The following is a 24,537-nucleotide window of genomic DNA, read 5'->3' on the forward strand; positions in this document are numbered from 1 at the left end:
TATATATATTTTTAAAATGGCATTTTAGAAGTCATACAGCCAGACATTATGTATGTGACTGGTGTCAGAGGCCACACAACTGGACACGTGATTAATTTTCAGAGGTCACACAGCTGGGCAGTATGTATGTGACTGGTGTCAGAGGTCAAAGTTGGGCAGTACTTTGAGTTTCTCTAGTTTTGCTGTGCTGTGGAAGCTCTTCCATGTGGATATGTAACAGTGAGCTAAGCTACGTCTCAGGAGCCATTAGGTCTGAATCTACCAACCTCTGATTGCTCCATCTCGAATACCTTTCCCAATCCTTACATCAGTTTGCTTCTTCTAAAAAATATAATATTTAAAGTGAATTCTTTGAGAATTTCATACATATATGCAATGCATTTTTATCATATCCGCCCCCATGTCCCCCTTTGACTCCTCCTGACTCTCCCCCGACCATATCCCCCTCCCAACTCCACATCATCTTTTTTAATAACCCACAGAATCCAATTAGTGCTACCCTTATGCCATGGGTGTGGAGCCGTCCACTGGGCATGGTTGACCTACCAGGGGCTACATCCTTAGAGAACACTGGCTCTCTGTCTCCCAGAAGCCATCAACTGTAGTAGGGGTGGGGGCTTATGAACCCCATCCACCTCTGTGCTGGAATGTTGACTGGCGGGATCTTTCCTAAGTCTTGTGCAGACACCACAGTTGCTGTAAGTTCATGGATGCTGTGGCCATCCAAAAGACACTGTGTCTTAACCAAAAGACACTGCTTCACAGCACTCCTCCCCCTGGTCCACCACGTTCTCCGAGCCTTGGGGTGTGCGTGCGTGCGTGCGTGTGTGTGTGTGTGTGTGTGTGTGTGTGTGTGTGTGCGTGTGTGTGTGTGTGTATTCTAGAGGCTCTGTTCAGGGATGAGCACCTTATAGTCACTTGTTCTCTGCAGTTTGGCCAACTGTGAGTTGTGTATTAATTGCCATCCACCTCCCCCAAGAAGCTTCTCCGATGAGGTCTGAGAGCTGCATTAATCTATGGGTATAAAGATAAGTATTTAGGGGGCCTGGAGAGATGGCTCAGAGGTTAAGAACACTGACTGTTCTTGCAGAAGACCCGGGTTCGAATCCCAGCACCCACATGGCAGCTAACAACTGTCCGTAACTCCAGTTCCAGGGGATCTGACAGCCTCTTAAGTCCTCCATAGGCATTGTATGACACGGGTGCACTTACCTACATGCAGGCAATACATGCATACACATAAAAAAAGATAAATATTTAGAAGGCAGTTTGTTACTATGTCCACTTAACAAAATAACAGTAGTAGGTTCTCCCTTGGGGCCTGTGAGCTCCCCAGCCCAGTCCTCAGGAAGGTGTGCTTGAGACTTGGGTCTCACCTTCCACACTTTGTCTTATAAAACATCTTACCTGCCGGGCATGGTGGCGCACGCCTGTAGTCCCAGCACTTGGGAGGCAGAGGCAGGTGAATCTCTGTGAGTTTAAGGCTAGCCTGATCTACATAGTGCGTTCTAGGACAGCTTGGGCTACAGGGAGACCCTGTCTCAAAAAGACCAAAAAAAAAAAAATCTTACCTTCAAAACTTGCTGTCTTGATGACTGTCCTACTGTGGGGCAGGTGGCCAGGCCTGGTAGGGTGACACCTCCCTCTTCTCCAGGAAGGTTCAGCTTTGCAGTCCATAAATATCCCAACATTGGGTCACATACCAGCTTGAGCTGAAAACCATGCTGCTCTTGGTGGTCTGCTGGGTTTTGACACTGGTGACCATCAGCCGTCACCATCAAACCAGAAAACGGAAAGGGAGAGACTAAGACTGTAAATGGAGGAGGCTGCCTAGAGAGTGATGTCTACATGTCACCTGACCAAGACAACCCTTGAGTGTGTGTGTGTGTGTGTGGGGGGGTGGGTGGTATATGTGTGTGATTGTATGTGATGTATATGCACATATGTATATGGGTACATGCCCATACATGTGTATGGAGTCTTTATGAAGACATTGGGTGTCCTGTCACTCTCAATCTCATTCCCTTGAGACAGGCTCTCTCATGGAACCCGGAACCAGGCTCTGCCACCCCCAGTGCTGGGTTACAGGGGCACATGGGGCCTGGCTTTTTATGGGTGATAGGAATCTAACTTAGGGTTCCATGCTGAAAAGAAAGTGCACTTATCCACTGAGCCGTCTCCCCATGACTGGAGACAATGTTTAAGATGTTGAGAACCACCTAGTTTGTGGTCACTTGTCACTGGGATGCTCATGCATTGCCCTTGGACAGAGCTTTTGATTTCAAACGTGTAAGTCTATCTATCAGAATCGCCCCATTGTCTCCAAAACTGGAAACATGAGAAAAGTGTAGATAAAACACCAATGTTGCTAGAGCAGTGAGTCCCGGGGGTGCAAAGAACCATGTCCTCAGAGATGAGCAAGACCTAACTCTCAGAGTCTGTGAAGGTGGTGCCTTCAGGGTGAGGAGATGAGATTGCCTTGGACTTGGGAGGTCCCCAAGTTCAGTGACTGCTGTCCTCAAGAGAAGAGAGAGAACACAGATATGGAGGGAGGCCAGATTGGGGTGATGAGTCCAAGGTCCAGAGATGCCAAGGGTGCCTGGAGCCCCCAGAGGTGGGAATGACTTCTCCCCCAGAGGCTTGACCTTGACCTTGGGCTTCATGCCTCCGGAGCTGGAAGAACATATTTCCTCCTTTCAAGTCCTTAAGTTTGCAGTCACTGTGGCAACTCCAAGACACTCGTGTGCTATATGGGAGGGGAAGTTTTTATATCAAACATTGTAGGTCTATCTGCCATTGTAGGTCAACTTCCCCAATTGGCTTCAAAGCCACCCTGGGTCTGGGTGGGGAGGCGGCTCTGGGAGAAGCCTCAGTCTCTGTTGACCCTTCGTGTCCTGGGCACCTGCCTTCCCCTGCACCTTTCCCTCTAGTTGCCAGCACCTCACACACTTGACACACACCTTTTTCTACTCTTAAATTACTATTTAAAAATCACATCAGGGTCTAGAGAGCAAGCTCAGTCATAAAAGTGCTTACTGCTCTTGCAGAGGACCTGGGTTCAGTTCTAGGTACAGGCGGGAAGGACTGCAGCAGCAGGAGGCTGGAGAGGCTAGCCTCTGGTGTGAGCATGAGGGTAAGGCAGACAGCCGAGTGGCCAGTGAGGCTCAGGAATCTGCAGAGCTCAGTGACGTCACCGGAAGCTTCAGAGATGAGTCCGGATCATGAGATCCCTTCCATGTCACTCGTAGTCTGGGGTCTTTGATTTCACCCAAAGTGGAAGCCCACAAGGGAGCTGGAGCAGTTGTCCCTGTGCTTTGCTTCATAAGGAAGCCCTGGTTTGTGGTACAGGCCTCTGCTCAGCCTCCACCAGCCCGTGCCTAGCTGCCTCCAACCTGTCTGCTGACTATGGGCCTTACACGTTACACCAGGAGCCGTGGTGACCACCTTGTCCCTAGAAAACACCCCCTGGTCTCCCTTCGCAGGTGCGTTCTTCACGAAGGTGGTGGATTTGGGAGCCTCGTCTCTGAAGCTTGAGATCTGGGACACGGCTGGCCAGGAGAAGTACCACAGCGTCTGCCACCTCTATTTCAGGGGTGCCAACGCGGCTCTCTTAGTGTATGACATCACCCAGGAGGTAGGGCCACCTCCAGGACATCGCGTTTCCTTCCCCAGGCAGCTGCAGTTTGCTGACTTCCGCAGGACCAGTGGCAAGGAAACTCTGCTGGTGCCATGATTTACATACTACTATGTCAACAAATAGGGGCCATTGAGGGTACCCTAGACATCTCCTCCAGGAAGCCTTCCTGGCAACCCCTCCACTTCCAAGTTTGGGCTCTGCTTCTCCGCAGTCTCCCAGAACACCCCTCCACCTTCCTCTTTTGCTGGAGTGCTGCTGAGATAGACAGGGTCTGTTACAGACCCAGCCCACCTCTTCAGACCCCACGCCCCGGCCCAGCATGTGCATCAGAGGATGCTGAACATACAGCACATGTGAAGGTGCTAAGGAAGGACTGGACTCAAAGGACATATTCAACCCAGCCTAGGGCTGAGTGGGCTTACTGCCTCAGGGCCTCTAAGGGAAGGTAGGGAATCGGACTAGTTATGCCAGGTGACAGGTGAGCAAAAGAGGCCGAGGATTGGGTGTGGAAGAGGGGCCCAGCTGGTAGATTTAGAGGATGTGTCGGGTGTGGACCCAGGAGTGTGGAGAACAGGGTCCCCACATCAGTCTTGACGCTGAGGGTGAAGAGGGAGGCCCTGTAGGGCCTAGAGTCAAGTCCTTCCACCAAGCCTATGGGGTGCTAGTTAGAAGCCCAGTTTGGGGTGGTAATAGTGGTAATAATGACCAGGGTGGAGCTCCAGACCCCAAAGGCTAAGGCCTCCAATGCCCTCAGCCCTGTGCTGTCACAGCTCTCCCCAAGCAGGGCCAGCCCAGCCTGGCTGCACTCCAAATGGCCACTGCAGGTCTGCCATTGGCATTGCATTCTGAGACAAGGCATGTGGCACGTACCCATAGAGGCTCAGCAGGGAAGGTGCCGGCACAGTTTTGGTTTCGTCTCTTTAGGATTCCTTCCACAAGGCCCAGCAGTGGCTGGAGGACCTGGAGAAGGAGTTCTCCCCAGGAGAGGTCATAGTGATGCTGGTTGGCAACAAGACGGACCTCGGCGAGGAGCGAGAGGTGACCTTCCAGGTGCCGCTTGGTGGAGGGCAGCAGGGGGAGCCCCCGCCTCTGCAGACCTGGCGGTGCTTGAGACCTTGGACATACACACCAGCACAGCACACCCTCAGGCACTCACGCTTACATGCATGTCCAATACTTCATAAGCACATACTCTCACACACACTCACATACACACTCATACTTCATAAGCACACACATGCACACACTCATACTTCACAAGCACACTCACACATGCACACACACTATAAGTACATGCTCACATGAACATGAACACAGTCATACTGCACAAGCACATGCTCACACACATGCACACACACATGCACACACTCACAAGCACACACATACTTCATTAGCACACACTCACAAATGCACACACACTCATAAGTACATGCTCACATACACATGAACACAGTCATACTTCACAAGCACACGCTCACACACATGCACACACATTCATACGTCACAAGCACACACATGCACACACTCATACTTCATAAGCACACACTCACACATACACTCATACTTCACCCATACATATCACAAATGCATACATGCACACATATGCATGTACACCACACACATTCGCACCCTACACGCATTTGCACTGTATGTGCACATGTACATACAGAGCTCACCTTAGTTTCCCTTGTTCTGGAAACTATTGATGTAGGAGGTATGCACAGAAGTGTGTATATCCAGGTCTGTGTGTAGAATGTGTACATACACATGTGTTCTGCCATGACCGGTATTTGTTATTTATTTATTATTTATGTATTTATTTTTGAGAGGCCTCCTTATGTGCCTCAGGCTGGCCTAGAACTCACAATCCTCCTGCCTCAGCTCCAGAGTGCTGGGTTATGGGTGGATGACAGTTCCTTCACGTTAGAAGTCAACCAGGTGTCCTTGGAGCTCTCATTAAAAACACTGGCCTCTTCCCTCAGGAAGGGAAGGAGTTTGCAGAGAGCAGAAGCCTGCTGTTCATGGAAACCTCGGCCAAGCTGAACTACCAGGTGTCTGAGGTCTTCGGCACTGTTGGTGAGTGACAGCGTGACACAGGAGGGCAGGAGCTCGCCACCATGCCTCCCTGCCCAGTTCTTTTCTGGTGTCCGGGGTGGGAAGGACGGCCAGGAAAAGTGACATGAAGCCCTTGGGCTATGGCTCTGGGTAACTGCCAGGCTCTGGGGGCCGGAATCCCCCCTCCACTGATCCCTCTTTCTGTCTTCCACAGCCCGGGAGCTACTGAAGAAAGCAGGAGACCAGGGGAGCAGGCAGGGGGGCGAAGCTGTTGTTCTGACCCAGGGGCCTGCTGCCAGGCAGGGCAAGTGCTGTATCCGATAGATGCCGCCACCACAGGAGGGCGAGGGGAGGACATCCCAGCCGTGCCTCAGAGTCCCCAGCCTGGGTTGCTCCTTTAGCAGAGGCCTGTCAGCTCTATTCATCTGTGTTCTCTGTTGATACCGGATTGTGCCGAGTCCTGGAGGCTTCCAGAAGTTGGCATCCTTCATAAGCACTTCCCAACGCCTGTGGAACTGTCAGGGAGAATCCAGTGCCAAACGACTCCCAGTAGACCATTGGCCCCATCTTATCCGATAGATACTTTCTCATTCCTGGATGCCCTGGGCCAGGCGTGCCTGCTCTACCAGGGCTGTCCCTGTCAGCTGCCTCACCAACAGAGGAATTAATGAGGCTGAACAGAAGCAAGGACTTGAAAAAAATCCTTTGATCTCTGTGATGGGTGGACTGATGTTCCAGCCTGGGCTGTGTGGGCAGCTGGTCCTTGGGGGCTGGACTGCATTACTTCTAGAAGGAGGAAGCAGGGGCTGATGGGGGCATCAGTGCCAGGAAGAAATGGAGTCATGAGCTCATGGTGTGTGGGTCTCAGTGAGGTCACCCTGGGAGCGGAGTTTGACAGGGCAGCTGGGGTGGAGCACCGGCTCCCCACTCCAGGTGTGGGTAGACACAGTCAGGCTTCTGTCCAGTGCCACAGGGACTCTGAGCCTTCTGTCCTAAGGTAAATGTTGTACCGTCTCCAAGTCTTTTCCTTTAAAAATTAAACTTGTTGACAATCTGAGGACTTCCCAAGGTTGCAGCAGGACACACGGCCTGGCAGGTGGCATCGTTTGGTCTTTCTGCACACATTCTTTACGGGCTTCTGTTCACTAAACACAGAGGAGACTCACCGGGCAGGTGTGGTGAAGGTGGGCATGGACGTCGCTCTGGGTGGGATGTCTCTCCTGATAGTAATCAAGTTATCCCCACGGAGACTGCTTGTCTTTATAGAGAAGCCCAGGTCCCTGTCCAGGGGGGTAGGCAGGGTGTCCTGATGGGTCTTTCTCTTGATGCCTGATGTGGCAAGGTGGAGGTCTTTAGAATGTGGTGTGAAGTTGGTTTTCGCCCTTACCTCTGGGACGGTCACAAGCAGGCATGAGTCTGAATAATGAGGCGTTGTTGGGTGTGATGATGCAGGCCTCTAGTCCCAGCATTTGAGAGGCCAGTGCAGAGGGGTGGCACATCCTGGGTGACGTAGTGAGACAATCTCCAGCAACACCATCACAAAACAAACCACTATCTCACTGGCAAGGCAGCCTCACTGTATCTGAAAGGTGAAGGTGAAGGACGAATGCCAGGTACCCCTCCTACCTGGATCTAGCTTCCTGCCCAAAGGCCCCTCGGGCTGTCCAGGAGCTTCCATCCGTACCTGGGGTGTGTGCTCTGCATTGCACAGAGAGCTTTGCACCCCAGCCACCTGGCCTCAGGCTTCAGGTGGGCCTCAGCCCAGGGAGAGCCCTTGCTGAGAACTGGGGACGTGACAAGGAGACCAGCCAACGATCAGCATCCACCTCAGTGAGGTCGCCCAGGACGACTGGCTGTGTCCTGGCTGAAGGTCCCTGCCCCTCAAGGACCCATTTCGCTCCTCGGTTCTGGCAAGTGTTCCTCCCCTTCCCCTCAGATTGTGCCAGGCCGTGTTTTCCGGTGCTCAGTCACACCCCGGGGCCAAGTTCCTCTAACTGGAGGGAGCCTCATGGGTCCACTGCACCCCTGGAACCCCCAGCTCCTGCTCTAAGGCCTGAAAACAACCCTGACTTTCCTTGTGCTGATGTGGTCCTAATATGACCACTGGACAGATGTGGACCAGACACCACAAGATTCATTCTCATGATCAGGGGGGGACAGGTCAAGAGAACCCCTTTGGGAGATTTTCACCTACCCTCCCCATCAACGTCCTAGGGAAGCTGACTGCTGTGTAACTGCTTTTCTAGGAAAGGTGGACAGTGGTCACGTGATTACTCTCTCACAGGTAAAATCGGGGAGGTACATATTTCTGGCATCCCAGGCTGTTCTCGTCACCCCCAAGGCCTTGGACAGGGTAGGGGACTCCTTGGGTAGGCAGGCAGGACCACCCTGGAGATGGTAGGAGGCCAGTGTTGTACGTAGCCACTAGATGGCGCTGCGGTACTGCCCAAGGCAAACTCCACTGACCTGGGTTCCTAGAACTCAATGGCACCACCTTAAAGTCAAGTCAGCAGTGCAGAGTAGGAAATAGGGAAACTCAGGAGATTCACAGCGTGCTGCCTGACTGCTGGCCTTCCCCCCCGCCCCGCCCATCTTATGCTGCTTGCTTTGACTCACTCCATTTGGAATCCTGTCTTCGTCTACGGAAGACTGACTGGATCTGCTGTGATCAGTTCCCTCTTCTAGTCCCCACCAGGTGGGTGGACTCTGTGATCACAGGAGAGAAATCCCTGATGACTGAGAGACTGCCCTCATGCACAAGGTCAAGGTCAGCATGTCAAAGTGGGACCCAGGACTCCATCAGAGAACATAGGGCCTCCGGGCCTCAGTGAGGCACAGGACAGCTAAGACCCAGCCTCCTCTTCTACAGGATGTACAGGAACAGAGCCAAGCATACCTGGGGTGGGTTGTGGGGGGGGCATAACAATCAACACATCAATTATGTATGTCATTTTATAGAACAGCCCACCTTGTGGGCAAAGGATAATTCTGTGACTATATGCAAAAATATGATGCCCAAGGACCGAGGAAAGTAACTGAATTTAGATGGGAGCCTGGTTGGAAAAAAACAGTCTTAAAAAAACTTCCTGGATGTTCTTGGGGGCTTGAAGATAGACATTTTGAGGTAGTCATGACAGTAGTTTTTAAACTTTCCCGTATGTGTGAAAACTGTTCCGAGACTATGGAGAACATAAATATGCCCACAGTCATCTTTCTGGACAGAGGAGACCATTTGTTTCCTGGAAAGTGGGTGGTCGCAATTCCCAACATAGCAGCTGCTGCGATCTCCATCAGAGCAGCAGAGCTGACCTGCAGGGAACCCTCAATGAGACCGGGCCTGTTGGTGTTCCCTCACAGAACGGGGCGGGGGCAGGGAGGGTCTCTACACCCTCATTTTAGATTCCAACCTCTCCCTGCCGTGCCCAGCTCCTATCTGCATGTAATTCTGCCTCAGGTGCTCACAGCCTTGGAAGGTGCTAGAATGTATAAAGTATGGAAAGTTAGCTTAAGGGGGACCCCATCTGTCACGTCTCCCCAGCAAACATTCACCCAACAGATGCTCTGATGGCAGCCGGAGTGAGCATCTTAGCAGCTGGAAGCCGTGGCTCTTCTTCCCGACTGAAGCTCGGCTTGGTTTGTGGTAAGCTGGGTCCTTTTGAGCTGGGAGAAGGCCAAGTCCAGATCTCTATACTGGCTGATGAGGCCGCTGTCAGCCATTGGCACTGCTCTGGGTAGGTATGTTGGGCGAGGTGCGCCTCCTCATTGCGTCTCCAGCTTCCCATGGCTTCTCCCTAAGCTTACGTCTGTCCAAATTTCTACTTTTTCTAAGGACACTAACCATGCTGGGTTGGCAACCACCCTACTCTGGCTCAGGCATCCAGGTAGAGTGGGTATGTCCCCCGACTCCAGAGGTGGGGCATAGAGACACCTGTTTGATTTAAAAGGGGCATGCAGGGTCAAAGTGATTGGGTTTAAGTCTGTCAGTGTCAAGTCCCTGGGAATCTCAGGGATGAGTGCCATGACTGACTGCCTGTGGTGGCTGCCAGGGTCCCACAGAGGCTAATGAACAGGTGAAGGCCAGGGGACGACCAGGTTGGTTGATGACCCCATGTGTCACTGCACTGGTACAGGCAGATCATGCATTGCACAGACAGCAGGCACAGTGCTGAGTGTGAACCTAACTGCAGGGCCTGGGTGACGAGGGTGCCACGCGGCTTCATGTATGGTAACAGATGTGCCCTGAGCTGTGGGGAGCTTTTGAGTTGAGGCCTTGGGGGTGTAGGGCAGGCTCTCAGGGCCATCTCTGCATCTCAGTTTTGCAGCAAACCCAGAACTGCTCTAAAAGTTAGTCTTAAAAAATAATGTGGAGAGGGACAGTGCCCAGCAGGAAGGCTGTGTCACCTTTCTCTAGGATCCAGTGTCCCGCACACTGTGGTGTATGACCTCTGCTGGCCTTGTGCAGTGTGCAGGCTGACTGGGTGGGAGCTCTGGGTCATAGGTGAGCAAGGAGCGGGGCATCCTGCAGGTCTGGCCAGGCCATTTCTGGGCAGTGGTGTGGCTTTGGAAAACAGGGCTTTACAGGAACCCTGGGATTGACAGTCTCTTCTTCCCCAACCCAAGTTGTTAAGGGACCAGGAGACCCTTGGCAGGGTGTGGTCGGGAGAGGTCACAGCTGTTCTCCTTAGGGCGATCAGAGCCTCTTCTTTCCTAAGAATCTGCTGGGGCTGAGCTTCCTTCCTGGACAACCTCACAGGAGAGAAAACAACTTCCCGTTTGTTACCACACAGCCACAGGTGTACAGCAAACAGAGCTTTTATTAGATCGAAGGCACAGCAGCTGGAGGGGGAGAGATGATCAGGCGACGCTTGGTTCACTGTCTTCATGAGCTGGGCTGTCCTCCACACTGAGAGAACTAGGCACCGCCATCCCGAGGGAGGCAACTCGGCCGGCACCGCAGGCTGGTCATGGGGGCATCCCGCAGAGCTGCCCTCCTCCGTCCAAAGCGGCCCACAGGTCTAATCCCTCGGCCCCTATACCAGGCAGGGTTGATGTCCGGGGCTGGAAAGGAAAGAGCCAGAGCAGTGCATGAGATGCCTGCTCCCGGAGTGTGCTGCGTGCTCCTGGAGGTGACAGGCCTGGAACACAGGGGCAGTGTCCTCTACACGGAACCCCTAAACTGATGACTGCCCAGGGACCAGGCCATGTTAGCCCCCACTCTGAGAAAGAGTCACCCAGAAAGTCTGGCCAGGTCATTTCTGGGCAGTGGTGTGACTTTGGGAAATTAATTCAGGTGTATACTAGGATGGACTTGGACTTCCCCTTCCTGCCCCCACCCCCGTCCCCGTCCCCCTGGGGTTCTTAAGGGACCAGAGCAAGTTGGGCAGGAACATGGTGGGACATGGGGCAGGAGAAGCCCTTGCAACAGGAACTCCCTATCAAGAGGTCAGCCCCAAACTGGGCATGTGGCCAGGACAATGGCTCTGGCTTAGGAGGTGGCTAGGTCCCTCCAGGTGCCAAGCACTCAAAGCAGCTGAGGAGTGTGCAGAGGGAAGGGCAAGGGAGGCTGCCCACCTGCAGCCAGGCACTCACCACGCGTCTCCATGGAGTGCTGGTGGGCGCGACTTGCAGCCCCTGGAAGAACCAGGCCCAGCAGCAGCAGCAGGCATAGGAGCCAGGCCCTCAGAGCTGCCATGCTTCCTGTTTCTCAGAAGATGCCCCGGAGATGGACTCCCACAGGGGAGGGCACAGCCTGGGGGCAGAGGTGTAGGAGAAAATTAAGTCTGAGCCCAAGGTGCGTGTGCCCAAAGCTGGGAGCCCAGACTGTGTGTGCCTCAGAGGTGTGTGGGCAGGTGTGCATGCACTTGAGTGTAGGTATGTGCATGTGTGTACCAGTGTGCATACTGCATGCATGTGCATAGGTAAGGTGCACATACGAGTGTGCACATGCGTGTGTTTAGTGCACTCAGCCATAGTTCCCATTAGAGAGTTGTGCAAGCTGTGCGTAGGTGACTGCCTTGGGACATCATTGGGCCTGTGTGTCCATTTGTGTTAGGACCCAGGCCTGGGCGGGGAGTGGATTTGTAGGGAGCCCAGGGAGCCGCAGAGGTGGGGGAGTGATTTGCCCAACCTTGGACAGGGCTGGGCCTTTGGGAGTGCTGGGACCTCTGTGCACAGTCCTTCCCCATACTTTGTCCAGGGGCTACCGACACTGAGGCCCAGCCTGCCCCTCTGTCTAGCCCTGCCCCTGACACTGACAGGAAAGGACCTTCAGCACCCTCTCTCCATTACTAGTGAGTATAGCCCCCACCCCTGGCTGTGACTGAAGATCCAATTTGCGGAGGCTCCGGCTTGAGTTGGAGGCACCTGCTCTTCCCTCTCAGTGACAGAGGAGAGAGCTGCTGGGGGCGGAAGCAGGTGTCCTGCTGGAGGAGAGTGCTGACCTACCCTACAGCATCCATCTAGGACACCTGCCTCGAGGGACTTCCTCCTCCCTGCTCGCCCCACAGGCATCTCGGGTCCCATTCGAAGATGCCCTGGGGCTTCGTCTGCTTCAAGGGACGACCCCTCAGCTGACCTGGACTTTCCAGTCCCTCCATGACCCCACAAAAAGAGCTGTCCGTCAGAGTTTTTTAAATGCTCAGTCCCTCCTTTCACAGTCCTGTTGGGGCGTCCCACGCTGAGCGGGGAGCTCCAGCTAGAGGGAATGAAGGCACTACCTTGAAGCATCAGGAAAACTGCATCCACACAGGCTGAGGGACCATGTCTAGAATGCAGCAGAGCCTGGGTCATGAGTCCGGGCACCTGATTTCTGCAGAGCTGCAGACCTGCCTGTGGGGCTCCCCTCCATGACCCCACAAAAAGAGCTGTCCGTCAGAGTTCTTTAAATGCTCAGTCCCTCCTTTCACAGTGCTGTTGGGGCGCCCCACGCTGAGCGGGGGGCTCCAGCTAGAGGGAATGAAGGCACTCCTTGAAGCATCAGGAAAACCGCATCCACACAGGCTGAGGGACCATGTCTAGAATGCAGCAGAGCCTGGGGCATGAGTCCGGGCACCTGATTTCTGCAGAGCTGCAGACCTGCCTGTGGGGCTTCCAGACCCTACTTCAGAGCGGGGCTCAGTGGGATACCTTTGTCTACATCTCCATTACAGACAGCTCTGGAGTAGCAGGGGCCCGAGGACTCCCTGGACCACAGACCCTAGGGTGGCCCTTGCTGCTGCTTCTGTCCGGTGCCCCAACTTGACTGCTCAGTAAGCCTGACCCTGGCCAGAGAGAGATTTCACAGAAGAGCCATCAGTCACAGTACCCGCCCCTCCAGCATCGCTGTGCTACTCACCTGCTGTCCTTGAGTGTGGTGAGAAGGCAGCCTCAGTGTGAGGTGAGGCAGGGCTGCTCATCTTTTATAACCCAATGGGGGTGGGGAGGCAGCAGCTGTCCCTGGTCCCCTCCCCAAGATGGCGTCTGTGCTCACTGCCTACAGTCTGTAACTGTGCGGCATCCCTCACGAGGCCTCCGCCTTTTTATCTTTCCCTTCTTTTACTTTTTTTAAAACTCTCATCGGCGGTGTGATTTGTTCCTTCCTGAATTATATAATTTCATTTGGGCCAAGTGGCTTTAAAACACATTAACCCCTCTTCATGCTTGCCTTTGGGTAGACTCCACCGTGACGTGTCCCTGCATCCTCTTAGCGCCAATGCTGCCATCGAATCGAAGCCCCTGCTCCATGTGCCCTTCCCCTCCTCTCCTGTCTGACTTGAGCCTCGGCTTTGTGGAGGCCAGAAAGCCTCTCATGCCCAGATGGCTCTCCTAACCCTGCTGTCGTTTCTGCCCGTCCACACATGGAGCCTTCCCTGGTCACCGCCACTCCATTCCATTCCGAGTCTACCATTTAAAAATATGTTCTCTAGACCTTCCCAAGTCTTCACAGCTAGTGTTTAATGCATGCACAGGGGCCTGGTAAGGTGAGCACGCCTGTAAAAAACCCAACACTCAGGAAGGCGAGGCTGGAAGATTGCTGTGAGTTTGAGATCAGCCTGTCTCAACAAAAAACAAAAAATTAAAAATAAAACAAACAGGGTTATGTTTATCATAAAAGGAAGTTTAGAGTGTGGATGTGGCAGCAACCCCAGTCCTGGGGTAGATGGGTCAGAGACAGGTGGATTCCTGAAGCCTGATCGATGACCTCCGGGGTCAGTCAGAGACTCACCGGTGCCCATCTCTGGCCTCTATCACACACCCTCATGAACATGTACATTTACCACATATATGCACAAAATAAAAAACTTAAAACCCATTTTAAAGGCAGCTTTATTTTACTATAAAAGTAATTCATATGCATTCAGAAAAAAATTTACGAACACCACATATATGCACAAAATAAAAAACTTAAAACCCATTTTAAAGGCAGGTTTATTTTACTATAAAAGTAATTCATATGCATTCAGAAAAAAATTTACGAAGTAGAAGAAAAAGCACATCCAAAGCCCATGGTCTTCACATCAGAGGGTTCCTTCTGGTGAGTTCTGAGTAGATTCAGCCTTTTGAAGCATGCTCAGCTCATTCTTTTTACCTTGAGTTGTTAAAATGTCTTTTAAAATGAATATGCAAGCCGGGTGTGGTGGCGCACGCCTTTAGTCCCAGCATTTGGGAGGCAGAGGCAGGTGGATCTCTGTGAGTTCGAGGCCAGTCTGGTCTACATAGCGAGTTCCAGGCCAGCTGGGGCTACAGGGAGACCCTGTCTGAAAAAAGACCAGAAAAAAAAAGAATATGCAATATTCAACATTTAACTTGGACTGTGAACCTAAGGCACCATATGGCGAATAGTAATTACAAATTAGATGAAAGATCATTTAAGTTCAATGAATATTCTTAAACAGTGAGAGAGATGAATCAGGGGCCTCCATGAGACTTCTATGAAAAGCTTCCAGTTGCCACTTTACCCTTCAGGGAATCAGTGAATCTGTGTTCTCAAGGAAAGACACCTCCTTCTGGCCCGTGGGCTTCTTGGGTAGAGGTGGGTGGAGGGTAGAGGTGGGTGGAGGAAGAAATACTGGAAAGGGTGGTCCCCACCTGTGGATGAGGGTCACTGAGAGCTTTACATGCTTCCTCTATGCCCTGGTTCCACCTTGGGTGAAGTTCTGTGGTTAGCAATGGCGGCCAGCCCTGCCTCCTACCTCGGCGAGAACTGCCATGGTACAGTGTGGTTCTGTCTTGGAAGTGGGTCTTCTGGGAGGTTCCCTTGGATGTGCACTCGGTCACATGGCCCCCGAGGTGACTGAGGATGAGAGACCTTGGAATCTGGAGAGTCCTAAACATCATTGTGAATTGAATGTGTGTGTGTGCATAGGCAAGATGGCGGGCCCTTTTAGAAAAGTAGCTTTGTCACAGTGTAGTTGGACATATTGCCCCTTTGAGGGTCCCTCAAACGGGAGGTAGTAGACAGGGTAGGAGGATCTCTACCTCAGCCCAGCCTTCTCCTCATCCCAAAACCTGCTGACATCCGTTGGAGGAGCTGTATGATTGAGGAGGAATTTGAGTGGCTTGAGATGTTCCAAAGGAGGCAGGGGGTAGAGCCCCAGGTGCAGGCTTGGCCTGGGCACCTCAGGCTACCCCTGGCTTCAGAAGTGAGAAGTGGGTCCCACAGAGGGCTTGACCACAGAGATCAGGGAGCTTTTCCAATATCTTGTTAATGGGGACATGGATCTCAGGACAGTAGAGCCACAGACACTTTTTTTTTTTTTTTATTTAGTCTTTTTGAGACAGGTTCTCCCTATAGCCCCAGCTGGCCTGGAACTCACTACATAGACCAGGCTGGCCTTGAGCTCAGAGATCCATCTGCCTCTGCCTCCCAAGTGCTGGGTGGGATTAACGGCATGCACCACCATGCCCGGCTGAGCCACACACTCTTGATCCAGCTTTTGGGCACAGCAGATGGACTTCTGGGCATGGGCCCTCTTTTTTAAAATTTATTTTTAGAGTTTTATTTATTTATGTGTATGAATGTTTTGTCTGCATGCATGTATGTGCACTATGTTTGTGCCTGATGCCTGTGAAGGCTACAGGAAGGCATCAGATCCCCAGCACTGGAATTACAGGTGGTTGAGAGTCACCACACAGGTGCTAGGAACCTAACTTGGGTTTTTTACTAGAGCACTGAGTGCTCTTAACCGTTGAGCCATCTCTCCAGCCTCACGTGGGGTCAGCCCTGAGGGTGCTCATGGCTCCGCACATTCTGCTTGAGTTCTTGAACAATGGGCTGTGGCTGTCAGGGGATTAGTCACAGAGTTGGAATCATGGGACCACAGGGCACCTGCTGGAATTCTGAGCAGTTGACAGTCTGAGCAGGGACAATGGAGGGGCAGAAGTTTGAGGGTGTGGCCACCCTGCACTTCCTGAAGCAGGAGAAAACTGTACCCTCTCCTACACTTCCTGTTTGGATGGATTTCTCTTCTTGCAGAAAGGAGCTTCGCTTGACGGTGCCCCACCCCCATCTTCTTTATGTTCTCAGGGGAGTGACGAGGCCCCACTGTTTGGGGTGTACTGCAGAGTTTTTAAGTCTTTGAACCCTCATGCTCTGCAGTGGGTCAAAGAGCATTTCCTCAGTTCATGTCCATCTTGGAGCCCAGGAAATAAGGTCTTTGTAAATATCACTAGGAAGGCTGTCATAGTGGGTAAAGTTGCCCGACCTTCAGTAACGGTGTTCTTATGGGAAGAGGACAGATGTTCAGAGACACACAGGAAAGGTGATGCAAAGGTGGGCTTGGAGACTACACTGACATGGCCCGGAGCCAAGGTGCACCTAGGATGGCTGCACCCTCAGAAGTGGGAAGAGACGCGACACCAGCACCCTCAAAACTTCAGGTTGTGCCAACCCTACTGACACCTTGATTTTGGCCTTTTGGCTTCTGCAGCTATGAGAGAGCATGTTCTGTTGTACTCCGCTTAGCTTGTGGCATTTGACACAGAGGACACAGGAAGCCAACGTGGGGCTCTGTAGATGTGGGGACTCAGTACACTGAGGAGATGTTTCTTCCTCCTCAGCACTCAGGGGGTCGTGCACGCACCACCTGTCTAGATGCCCATTTTCCCGTCATACCCACAGACACACTTGCAGCTGCACAGGATTGGAACTATTTCTTCCCATTCCATCTGTGGAAGCAAAGCTGAGAGGACAGGGCTAAGTGGCCACAGTGAAAGGGCAGGTAGAAGAGTCGTCCTAGGGAACAGTTAGCCAGCTCAGCTACATCTCCCAGGCCAGAGGCAGGCAGCTGCCCTGACTCTGGTCAGTAACTTGGTGACAGTCGAGGTCTGGGAGCGTGTCATCTCACAGGTGGATTCACACAGATGGGTGTTTCTTCTTGTGTATCACTGGGATAGTGACTGTGAGCACAGGCAGAGCCCGTGTGAAAGAAACAGCGTGGGCTGCTTTGTTGGTGCTGTCCTGTGCCCACAAACCTCACCTTTTAGGGCTGCTGGGCCATCACGGGTTTCTGTAGAGTATGAACACATACTTAGGTGAGTATGCATAGACACTCCACATGGATGGGAACAGATACACACACCAGCATGTACACAGACACTTGGGTACACAGAAAAACACAGACATGAGTATGTGTGCAAAAACACATACCTAGACATGTACATAGATGGATACAACCTCAGACATGTGAGCATGCACACGGTACACAGACACACAGGCGAGCACCGGGTCCATGTGTGCACATGTGCACATACTGTTCAGTTACTCATGTTTGCTTTGCACCAGCCTTACCCAGCCCCTTGTTTAGGCTTAACTTCTCCGTACCCTGTTTTCCAAGCTATGAGCTTGGGTTAGTGGCATGGGCCCTCATCCAGTGGGGTGTGTGTGTTTCTGTCCAGCGAGTTCTTTAAAATTCAAAACTCTCAAAGTCAGGGCACTAGTGCTCTGATTTGAGAACCTATAGATGTTGAAGCCACCATCAATAGACACGCCCTTCACTGTCTTCAGCTCTCCATGGGGGATGGCCACACTTAGATCTTGAGGGCCAAGTGGCCTGATTCCTGACCAAAATGTAGGGTACAGGGCATCCCTGCCCTCCCACTGGCTACAGTGTGCATTGGAACCCTTCTTGTTGGGATTCCTGCAGAGGCAAAGGCCACAGCCTCATGAATGGCTTTCTCCTGGTGTCCCGCATCTCCACCATGAGATGCTGTGTAATCTAAACATGGAGTTCATGACCATGAGAGGCCATGGTTTGTGTGGGTCCCCCAGTAGGGCCACAGCCCCAGGACAAGGATTGTACAATCGTACATCAAGAGGTTGGGTTGGGGCTCTGCCATCATTCCTCACTGAGAGCCTGTGTGGATGTTCCCTCAGGAGCCTGGATGCAAGGCTGCCTGGTTGTCTCCTGCCAAGCTCTGCCAGAGATGGGGAAAGGAATTTGGAAGATGGCCCGGAAGTTGTCTTACTCAGTCTCATTGTGTAGAGAGGTCTGCAGGGCACAGGGTGAAAATGCAAGCAGAGGTTCCCAGGAGAGAGAAGCTGCCTGTTCTACAAAGGGCTCAGAGCCTGAGTGGCAGGGAGGAGCTGGCTGGGAGGCTTGGTGGCTGTAGCCCTCCAGTCCTGTGAAGCTCACCAGAACTTACTGGTTAGCAGTGGTGCCGGGTGTAGAATTAGGCTAAAACCACCAAGTGCACACTAAATTCTAGGTGGATGTGAACAGCTGCAGAGCCAGCTGCTATCCTGAGACCTGTCCTTGGGGGACGTTCTGTCTAGGTGCCATGATGTAGAGAGGCGGTGTCACCATGGGCCATGTGCATGACACACAGTCTATGTGGACAGCTGTGGGAAGGGCCTGCAGGCAGAGGGTAACAGCTGCGGTCACCTGCTTTGCTAAATATTTACAGATGGAAACACCTCTTCAGTATTTGTCAATATTCGTCCCAGACAGCAAGGTAGAATCAGACAGATATTTTAAATAAATTCTTGGACAATTCCAAGATCACTTTTTTTTTCCTTGTGGTGTTGGAGACTAAATCCAGGGCTTCATACATGCTGAACAGGGGCCTCATCACTAAGCTACATCCCCAGCCCAAGACAACTTTTCAAGAAAAGAAGTTTGGAACTCAGTCTTTCTTGGACAACTTTTGAGGACTTGAGTCAGGCAGATCATTGCTCACTTTTTAAAAATTTTTTAAAATTTTATTTTATGTGTATGTGTGTATTGCCTGCATGTAGGTAAGTGCACCCATGTCGTGCAATGCCCTCGGAGGTCAGAGGAGGCCATCAGATCCCCTGGGACTGGAGTTATGGACAGTTGTTAGCTGCCATGTGGGTGCTTGGATTCGAACCCAGGTCTTCTGCAAGAACAACCAGTGCTCTTAACTGCTGTGCCATCTCTCCAGCCCCCATTGCTCACTCTTGTAGCTGGCAGTAAGCTGAGGTTGGATAGTGAACTGTTGAACTACTTTTGGGTTATGAAGATTGGATGGTGGGCTGAACTGGTAAGACAGGGGCAGGGAGAGACATGGGGACCAGGGAGGGTAGCATAGCTTGGATGTGGGGTATCCCCTAAAGTTCATATAATGGAGGCTTTGTCCGGTATGGTGATGGATCTTGAAGAGGGGGTCTTAGGTAACTAGGAACATGTCTTTGGAAAGGATTAATGTAATTCTTTTGGGACCCTGCTCAATTCTCTCTGGAATTGGCTTAAAAGCCTGAAGTTGGGGCTGGAGAGATGGCTGAGTGGCTAGAAGCACTTGCTGCTCTTGGAGCAGCCCACAGCTCTGTTCCCAGCACCCATGTTGGGTGACTCATAACTGCTTGTGGAGGGCCACAGCTCTGTTCCCAGCACCCATGTTGGGTGACTCATAACTGCTTGAGGAGGGCCACAGCTCTGTTCCCAGCACCCATGTTGGGTAACTCATAACTGCTTGTGGAGGGCCACAGCTCTGTTCCAAGCACCCATGGTAGATGGCTTATAACTGCCTGCAACTCCAACTCCAGGGGTTTCAACACCCTCTTCTGAGGGTGTCTGCACACACATGACACATGCTGACATATACTCACATAGACACATTAAAAAAACAAGCCTGTAGCTGACTCCTGAACTGCTCCCTGGTCTCCTGTCTGGTGAGCTAATCTCTCCTCACATGTATCCCTGTCATTGTCAGATGTACCTGCTAGGGGGCGATGCCAGCACCGAATGTATCGTTGAACTCTACAGGCTGGGGCTGCATCAACTTATTTTCTTTATAAGCAGCCTGCCTCCTGGACTCCATCGTGGAAATGTAGAGTAGACCTTGATTAGAAGCACTTGCTACTGAGTCACTATGAGTGTCTCCAGGATGATGGCTCCAACCTTGTTATCTGAGATCATGGTGACACGTGTGAGAAGTGCTGGGGATGTCCATGACTCAGAGCAGAGGCCTCAGGCGGCATGAGCAACACAGTAATTGCTTGTGTTGGGTCCTCATGCTGCTGAGGGCCTTGGGTCAGGGAGGGTCTTCAGGGAGCACCCTCTGTATCCAGTGGGTCTGTCCAGCACTGCCAGATGGAGGTGGTGTTTGGGACAATTCCAGGAGGGTAACCTCCCCACCCAGGTCTGGCACAGCACTGGCTGGGCCTGAGGCCTCATGGCTCCTGGACCAGCTGCTCTCTGGAGCTGAGCCCATCCCTTTGGGACTCTCTTAGTACTGCTGTCTTAGTACTTCTTGCTCCTTGGTGAACTCTGGTACTTTAAAAATACATTATTTATTATTTTAATTTTGTGTGTATGAGTATATTGCCTGCATGCTTTTAAATGCCCCTGTGTTGTGCAATGCCTGCGGAGGTTAGAAGAGGGTGTTGGATCCCCTGGGTCTGGACTTATGTACTGTTGTTAGCCACCATGTGGGTGCTGGGAACTGAACCTGGGTCCTCTGCAAGAGCAGTCAGTGTTCTTAACCACTGAGCCATCTCTCTACCCCTCTCAAGTACTTTTAAGATTCTCTTTTTACAGAGTTTTGATTATTTTTGACTTTGATTCTTTGATTCTCTGGTTTTAATTCATTCTCACCTCCCCCCAAGACTTAATAACCCACAAATAGGTCACAGAGTTAGAGATGTTACCGCAAAGACATGGCTGGCTGTCCCCCTCCTCCTGTTGGGGCTCCTCTGTGTCAGGGAGCCACGGTACACTGACTTCCGATCAAAAGAACTGTTGTCTATGCCTTTGAGGAAACAGAGGGGGGTGCTTAATTAACCACAGACCTACCCAAAATGACATTTAGCAGCACCACAGGTGTGTGGGTCTGGACTTACGTACTGTTGTTAGCCACCATGTGGGTGCTGGGAACTGAACCTGGGTCCTCTGCAAGAGCAGTCAGTGTTCTTAACCACTGAGCCATCTCTCTAGCCCCTCTCAAGTACTTTTAAGATTCTCTTTTTGCAGAGTTTTGATTATTTTTGACTTTGATTCTTTGATTCTCTGGTTTTAATTCATTCTCACCTCCCCCCAAGACTTAATAACCCACAAATAGGTCACAGAGTTAGAGATGTTACCGCAAAGACATGGCTGGCTGTCCCCCTCCTCCTGTTGGGGCTCCTCTGTGTCAGGGAGCCACGGTACACTGACTTCCGATCAAAAGAACTGTTGTCTATGCCTTTGAGGAAACAGAGGGGGGTGCTTAATTAACCACAGACCTACCCAAAATGACATTTAGCAGCACCACAGGTGTGTGTGTGCCCTCTGTGGGGAAGACCTCTCACCACTGCTCTTTGGTCCAGCCTGTTCACCACCCCCTGCTTCCTGACTGACAGGAAATGAGGACCTTCCTTCGTTACAGGTTTCAAGTGCACGGGGCAGAGTGACCATGGAACTGAGCCTTCTGAAACCGTAAGCCAAAATTAACCTTCCCTCCTTTAAGTTTCTCTCTCAGGAAATTTGGACACAGTGATGGAAAAAGTAACCTATGCACTTTCACTGTGTCCACGATAAAGCTGATGTCCTTTGAGACCTGAAGGGGGACTAACTGATGTCCTGTACCTTCTGTAGGGACAGGAAGTATATGCCACATCAAGCTCGTTTATATGAAGCCATGGAAACTCCAGCACTACCAGCACCATCTGTGCATGCTTAAATCTACCCAAGACATATGCATGGGCGCTGGGTGGGGGGGCACCAGGGTCCTGGTAGGTTTCTTCAGCCGAGGCCTGGGATGAGTCCCACAGGTTAGGGAGGAATGTGCTGGCTGTGTTCCTCCTCTGAGCTGGTTTCCCAGCCGCCAGGGAAGCAGGAGAGGGAAGCAGGTGGCTCTTACCTTGACTGCCAGGGGAGGAGGCCTGGGATGAGTCCCACAGGTTAGGGAGGAGTGTGCTGGCTGTGTTCCTCCTCTGAGCTCGTTTCCCAGCCACCAGGGAAGCAGGAGAGGGAAGCAGGTGGCTCTTACCTTGACTGCCAGGGGAATGCTTCTTCCTCAGGAGATAGGGCATGGCCGCTGCCTAGGAGCAAAAGAACATTTCTGGGCATCATGGATTGTAATGTTCAGGAACACTGAGATCATTTGAACTTTTTATTGTACCCAGGTCACCTGTTTTCTGTTCTCTGCTACTAATAGCCAAACTTTTTTAACAGCCCCGGAATGCAGCTGTCTCTAACTTAAGCACCAACACATGCATGGAAGACCTGTCTGGGAAACCAACAGTTTTGGGTGGTGGGGTTGAAAGAGTACAAATCTCAGCACTGTGGAGCTGGGTTCAAATCTCAGTGCTGTTCCTTTGCTATGAACTCAGCCTCTGTAAAGGATCTGTGGGGTTCAACTGTGCTCCCTCCCCACAGCCCTTGTTCCTCAGTTCCTGCTCCCTCCTTTCCAGTTCATCTCTCTACAAAAGAAAAGAAATTCATTCTCTGTTTGGCCTTTGCAGGAGTGGAGAGAGTGAAATAACCCAATTCCCCCAGAAATTCTTCCCAGAGTCTAGGGTTCTCCGGTGTGCATGGGGGCTGCTCCTGCAGACAAGTCCTGGAGCCTGTGGGCTGGGCTTCCTAGGACCCACAGGAATACATGGATGTCAGGACTCAGGGCTCGGCCTGGACCCAGCTGTTACTCCCACATGTGTGACCTTGGCCAAGCACCCACTTCTCTGAGCCCACTGCCCACCCACCAGGTCTTTGAAAGGTGGATACAGAATCAGCAGTGCTTATAGCTGACAAGCTGGCAAGTGGCTAGACTTGAATGAGTGCCCGTGGTGGGCATCTGGAGGTAGGCAGGGCCTGGAACAGGACCCCAATTCTGTTGCAGACACCCCCTAAATAATTGGACCTTCTCCCCCAGGCCTCTCCTCTTCCACTCTTGCCACATCTGAGTGTCTTCCCTGAGTCCCTCTCATCTTTGGGCTCTTTTCCTGTACATTGGCTCCTGGTGTTTTCACTCCCAACAGCCCGCTGCTGTGTCTCTCAGATAGACGATGGGTCTCCAGTGCCTGAGCTGGGCAGCACAAGTACCTGGGGATGCGTGCGGGTCTGCCGCAGCCTGAGACTGACGGGTTTGTAGAGACAGATGCCTAAGGTACCTTGTCCCTGAGCAGGACAACTCTGGGGTGTGATCTCCCTGTCCCAGCAGCTGCCCTCCCTCAAATCAGGGCCCATCAGAGGAGGGCCCTCATGGGCACTGCTAGCTCTCGGGGTCACGTTTCATTCTGCCCCCCCCACCACTGTGGAGCTTCTGTGGGAGGAGGGTGGTGTAACACACCTTGGTCTGGTCTTCGGGGTCTACATGAGGGTCCTTTGGGCTCATGCAAAGTTTCCCAGCAACTCGGGGAAGGAAGATCTGGAGGCCAAGGAAGAAACTCATGTTATCATCATCTTGTTGAACTATGAGTTTCAGGGAGGGACTTGACTAGGCTATCAGGATGCAGGACGGACGCCCCCTATAGACACCAGTCAAGAATGTTGGGGCAGAGTGTCCCCACAAACCACCACCCAGAGTGCTGGATAAGGTTCTGTGGACTTTGCACAATAAAATACAGTTTCTAGTTAGCTTTCCATTCCAGATAACAATGAATAATTTCTTGGTGTGGTACGGCCTTTCGGTCACACAGGATATACCAGGATATCAGGTGTTGTTCATCTGAAATGCCATGTTGCCTGGCTGGTCAGGCTGACCCTACATAGGGGCCCTGCAGAGCATCCTTCAGTCACCTACCCAATCCCCTCCCCCAGCATGGCTTTGTCCAATGCCTATGACTGGACTTGGGGAAGGATGCTGGGTTACGGCACTATAGTGGTCAGCACTATAAGGGTAGGTCCAGTGATGAGTCCCTTCCGTCCACTGTTCTAAGCCACAGTCATCTCAAATGGCAACGCATTAAGTTCTCCAACCTGAAGTTTGACTGCCCAGGTTGCTGCTTTTGGATTCAAAATCTCAGAGCAGGAGCTGGAGTTTTACATAGGGATCTCTCTCTCTCTCTCTCTCTCTCTCTCTCTCTCTCTCTCTCTCTGTGTGTGTGTGTTTGTGCATGCGTCCATGTGGAGGTCAGAGGAAAATTTCTGCTGTCATTCCTCAGGAACCATCCACCATTTCTTTTAGACACGGGGTCTCTTCCTGGCCTGGAGCTTACCAAGTAGGCTAGACTGGTGGATCAGCATGCCCCAGAGATGCTGATCTCTACTTCTCTGTGTTGGGGTTACAAGCATGTGCCATTACACCTGGGCACATGGTTTTTTTTAACATGCGTTCTGGGGATTGAACTCAGGTCCTCATGTTTATGCAACAAGCACTTTGCCCACTGAGCCTTCTTCCACGCCCATGAGGAACTTTCTCCATTTGGAAATAATAAATAGGGGCTGGAGAGATGGCTCAGCGGTTATGAGCACTGACTGCTCTTACAGAGG

At 51.9% G+C, this 24,537-nt stretch overlaps 3 protein-coding genes across 12 annotated transcripts in view; 1 reads left to right on the forward strand and 2 right to left on the reverse strand.

The window, feature by feature from the left end:
* Positions 1–6,749, forward strand: part of Rab17 (RAB17, member RAS oncogene family) — a 12,847-nt gene extending 6,098 nt beyond the window's left edge. For 9 of the 10 annotated variants that reach the window (XM_029558957.1, XM_029558963.1, XM_029558965.1 and 6 more), the window contains 4 exons: positions 3,483–3,634; positions 4,562–4,687; positions 5,620–5,713; positions 5,907–6,749. In XM_029558957.1, the coding sequence (XP_029414817.1) occupies positions 3,483–3,634; positions 4,562–4,687; positions 5,620–5,713; positions 5,907–6,016 (482 nt within the window). In that variant the 3' untranslated portion in view covers positions 6,017–6,749. The remainder of the gene's footprint in view (positions 1–3,482; positions 3,635–4,561; positions 4,688–5,619; positions 5,714–5,906) is intronic. The other variant, XM_029558960.1, reaches the window with a different exon arrangement.
* A 3,782-nt stretch (positions 6,750–10,531) lies between these two features.
* Prlh (prolactin releasing hormone) lies at positions 10,532–13,144 on the reverse strand. The gene is made up of 3 exons (XM_017795727.2): positions 13,026–13,144; positions 11,282–11,441; positions 10,532–10,750 (listed from the first exon to the last, which is right to left on the reverse strand). Exons 2-3 carry the CDS (start codon positions 11,382–11,384, stop codon positions 10,605–10,607), a joined length of 249 nt encoding a protein of 82 aa, XP_017651216.1. The 5' UTR covers positions 11,385–11,441; positions 13,026–13,144; the 3' UTR covers positions 10,532–10,604.
* A 1,250-nt stretch (positions 13,145–14,394) lies between these two features.
* Mlph (melanophilin) overlaps positions 14,395–24,537 on the reverse strand; it is a 48,883-nt gene continuing 38,740 nt past the window's right edge. Inside the window, exons 13-16 of the mRNA XM_017795723.2 lie at positions 23,396–23,473; positions 22,097–22,148; positions 21,210–21,310; positions 14,395–17,178 (exon numbers count right to left, since the gene is read on the reverse strand). Of these exons, the coding sequence (XP_017651212.1) occupies positions 17,152–17,178; positions 21,210–21,310; positions 22,097–22,148; positions 23,396–23,473 (258 nt within the window). The 3' untranslated portion in view covers positions 14,395–17,151. The remainder of the gene's footprint in view (positions 17,179–21,209; positions 21,311–22,096; positions 22,149–23,395; positions 23,474–24,537) is intronic.

This window comes from Nannospalax galili, unplaced genomic scaffold (assembly GCF_000622305.1).
Source record: "Nannospalax galili isolate Female #2095 unplaced genomic scaffold, S.galili_v1.0 scaffold149, whole genome shotgun sequence".
NCBI lineage: Eukaryota > Metazoa > Chordata > Mammalia > Rodentia > Spalacidae > Nannospalax > Nannospalax galili.

What these genes read in the sequence shown, in the direction of transcription:
- Prlh (XM_017795727.2), bottom strand. Translation starts at nt 11,384, where the DNA reads ATGGCAGCTCTGAGGGCCTGGCTCCTATGCCTGCTGCTGCTGCTGGGC. An exon ending in GCACTCCATGGAGACGCGTG is followed by an intron (nt 10,751 to 11,281) that starts GTGAGTGCCTGG and finishes TTTCCTTTCCAG; the next exon opens with CCCCGGACATCAACCCTGCC.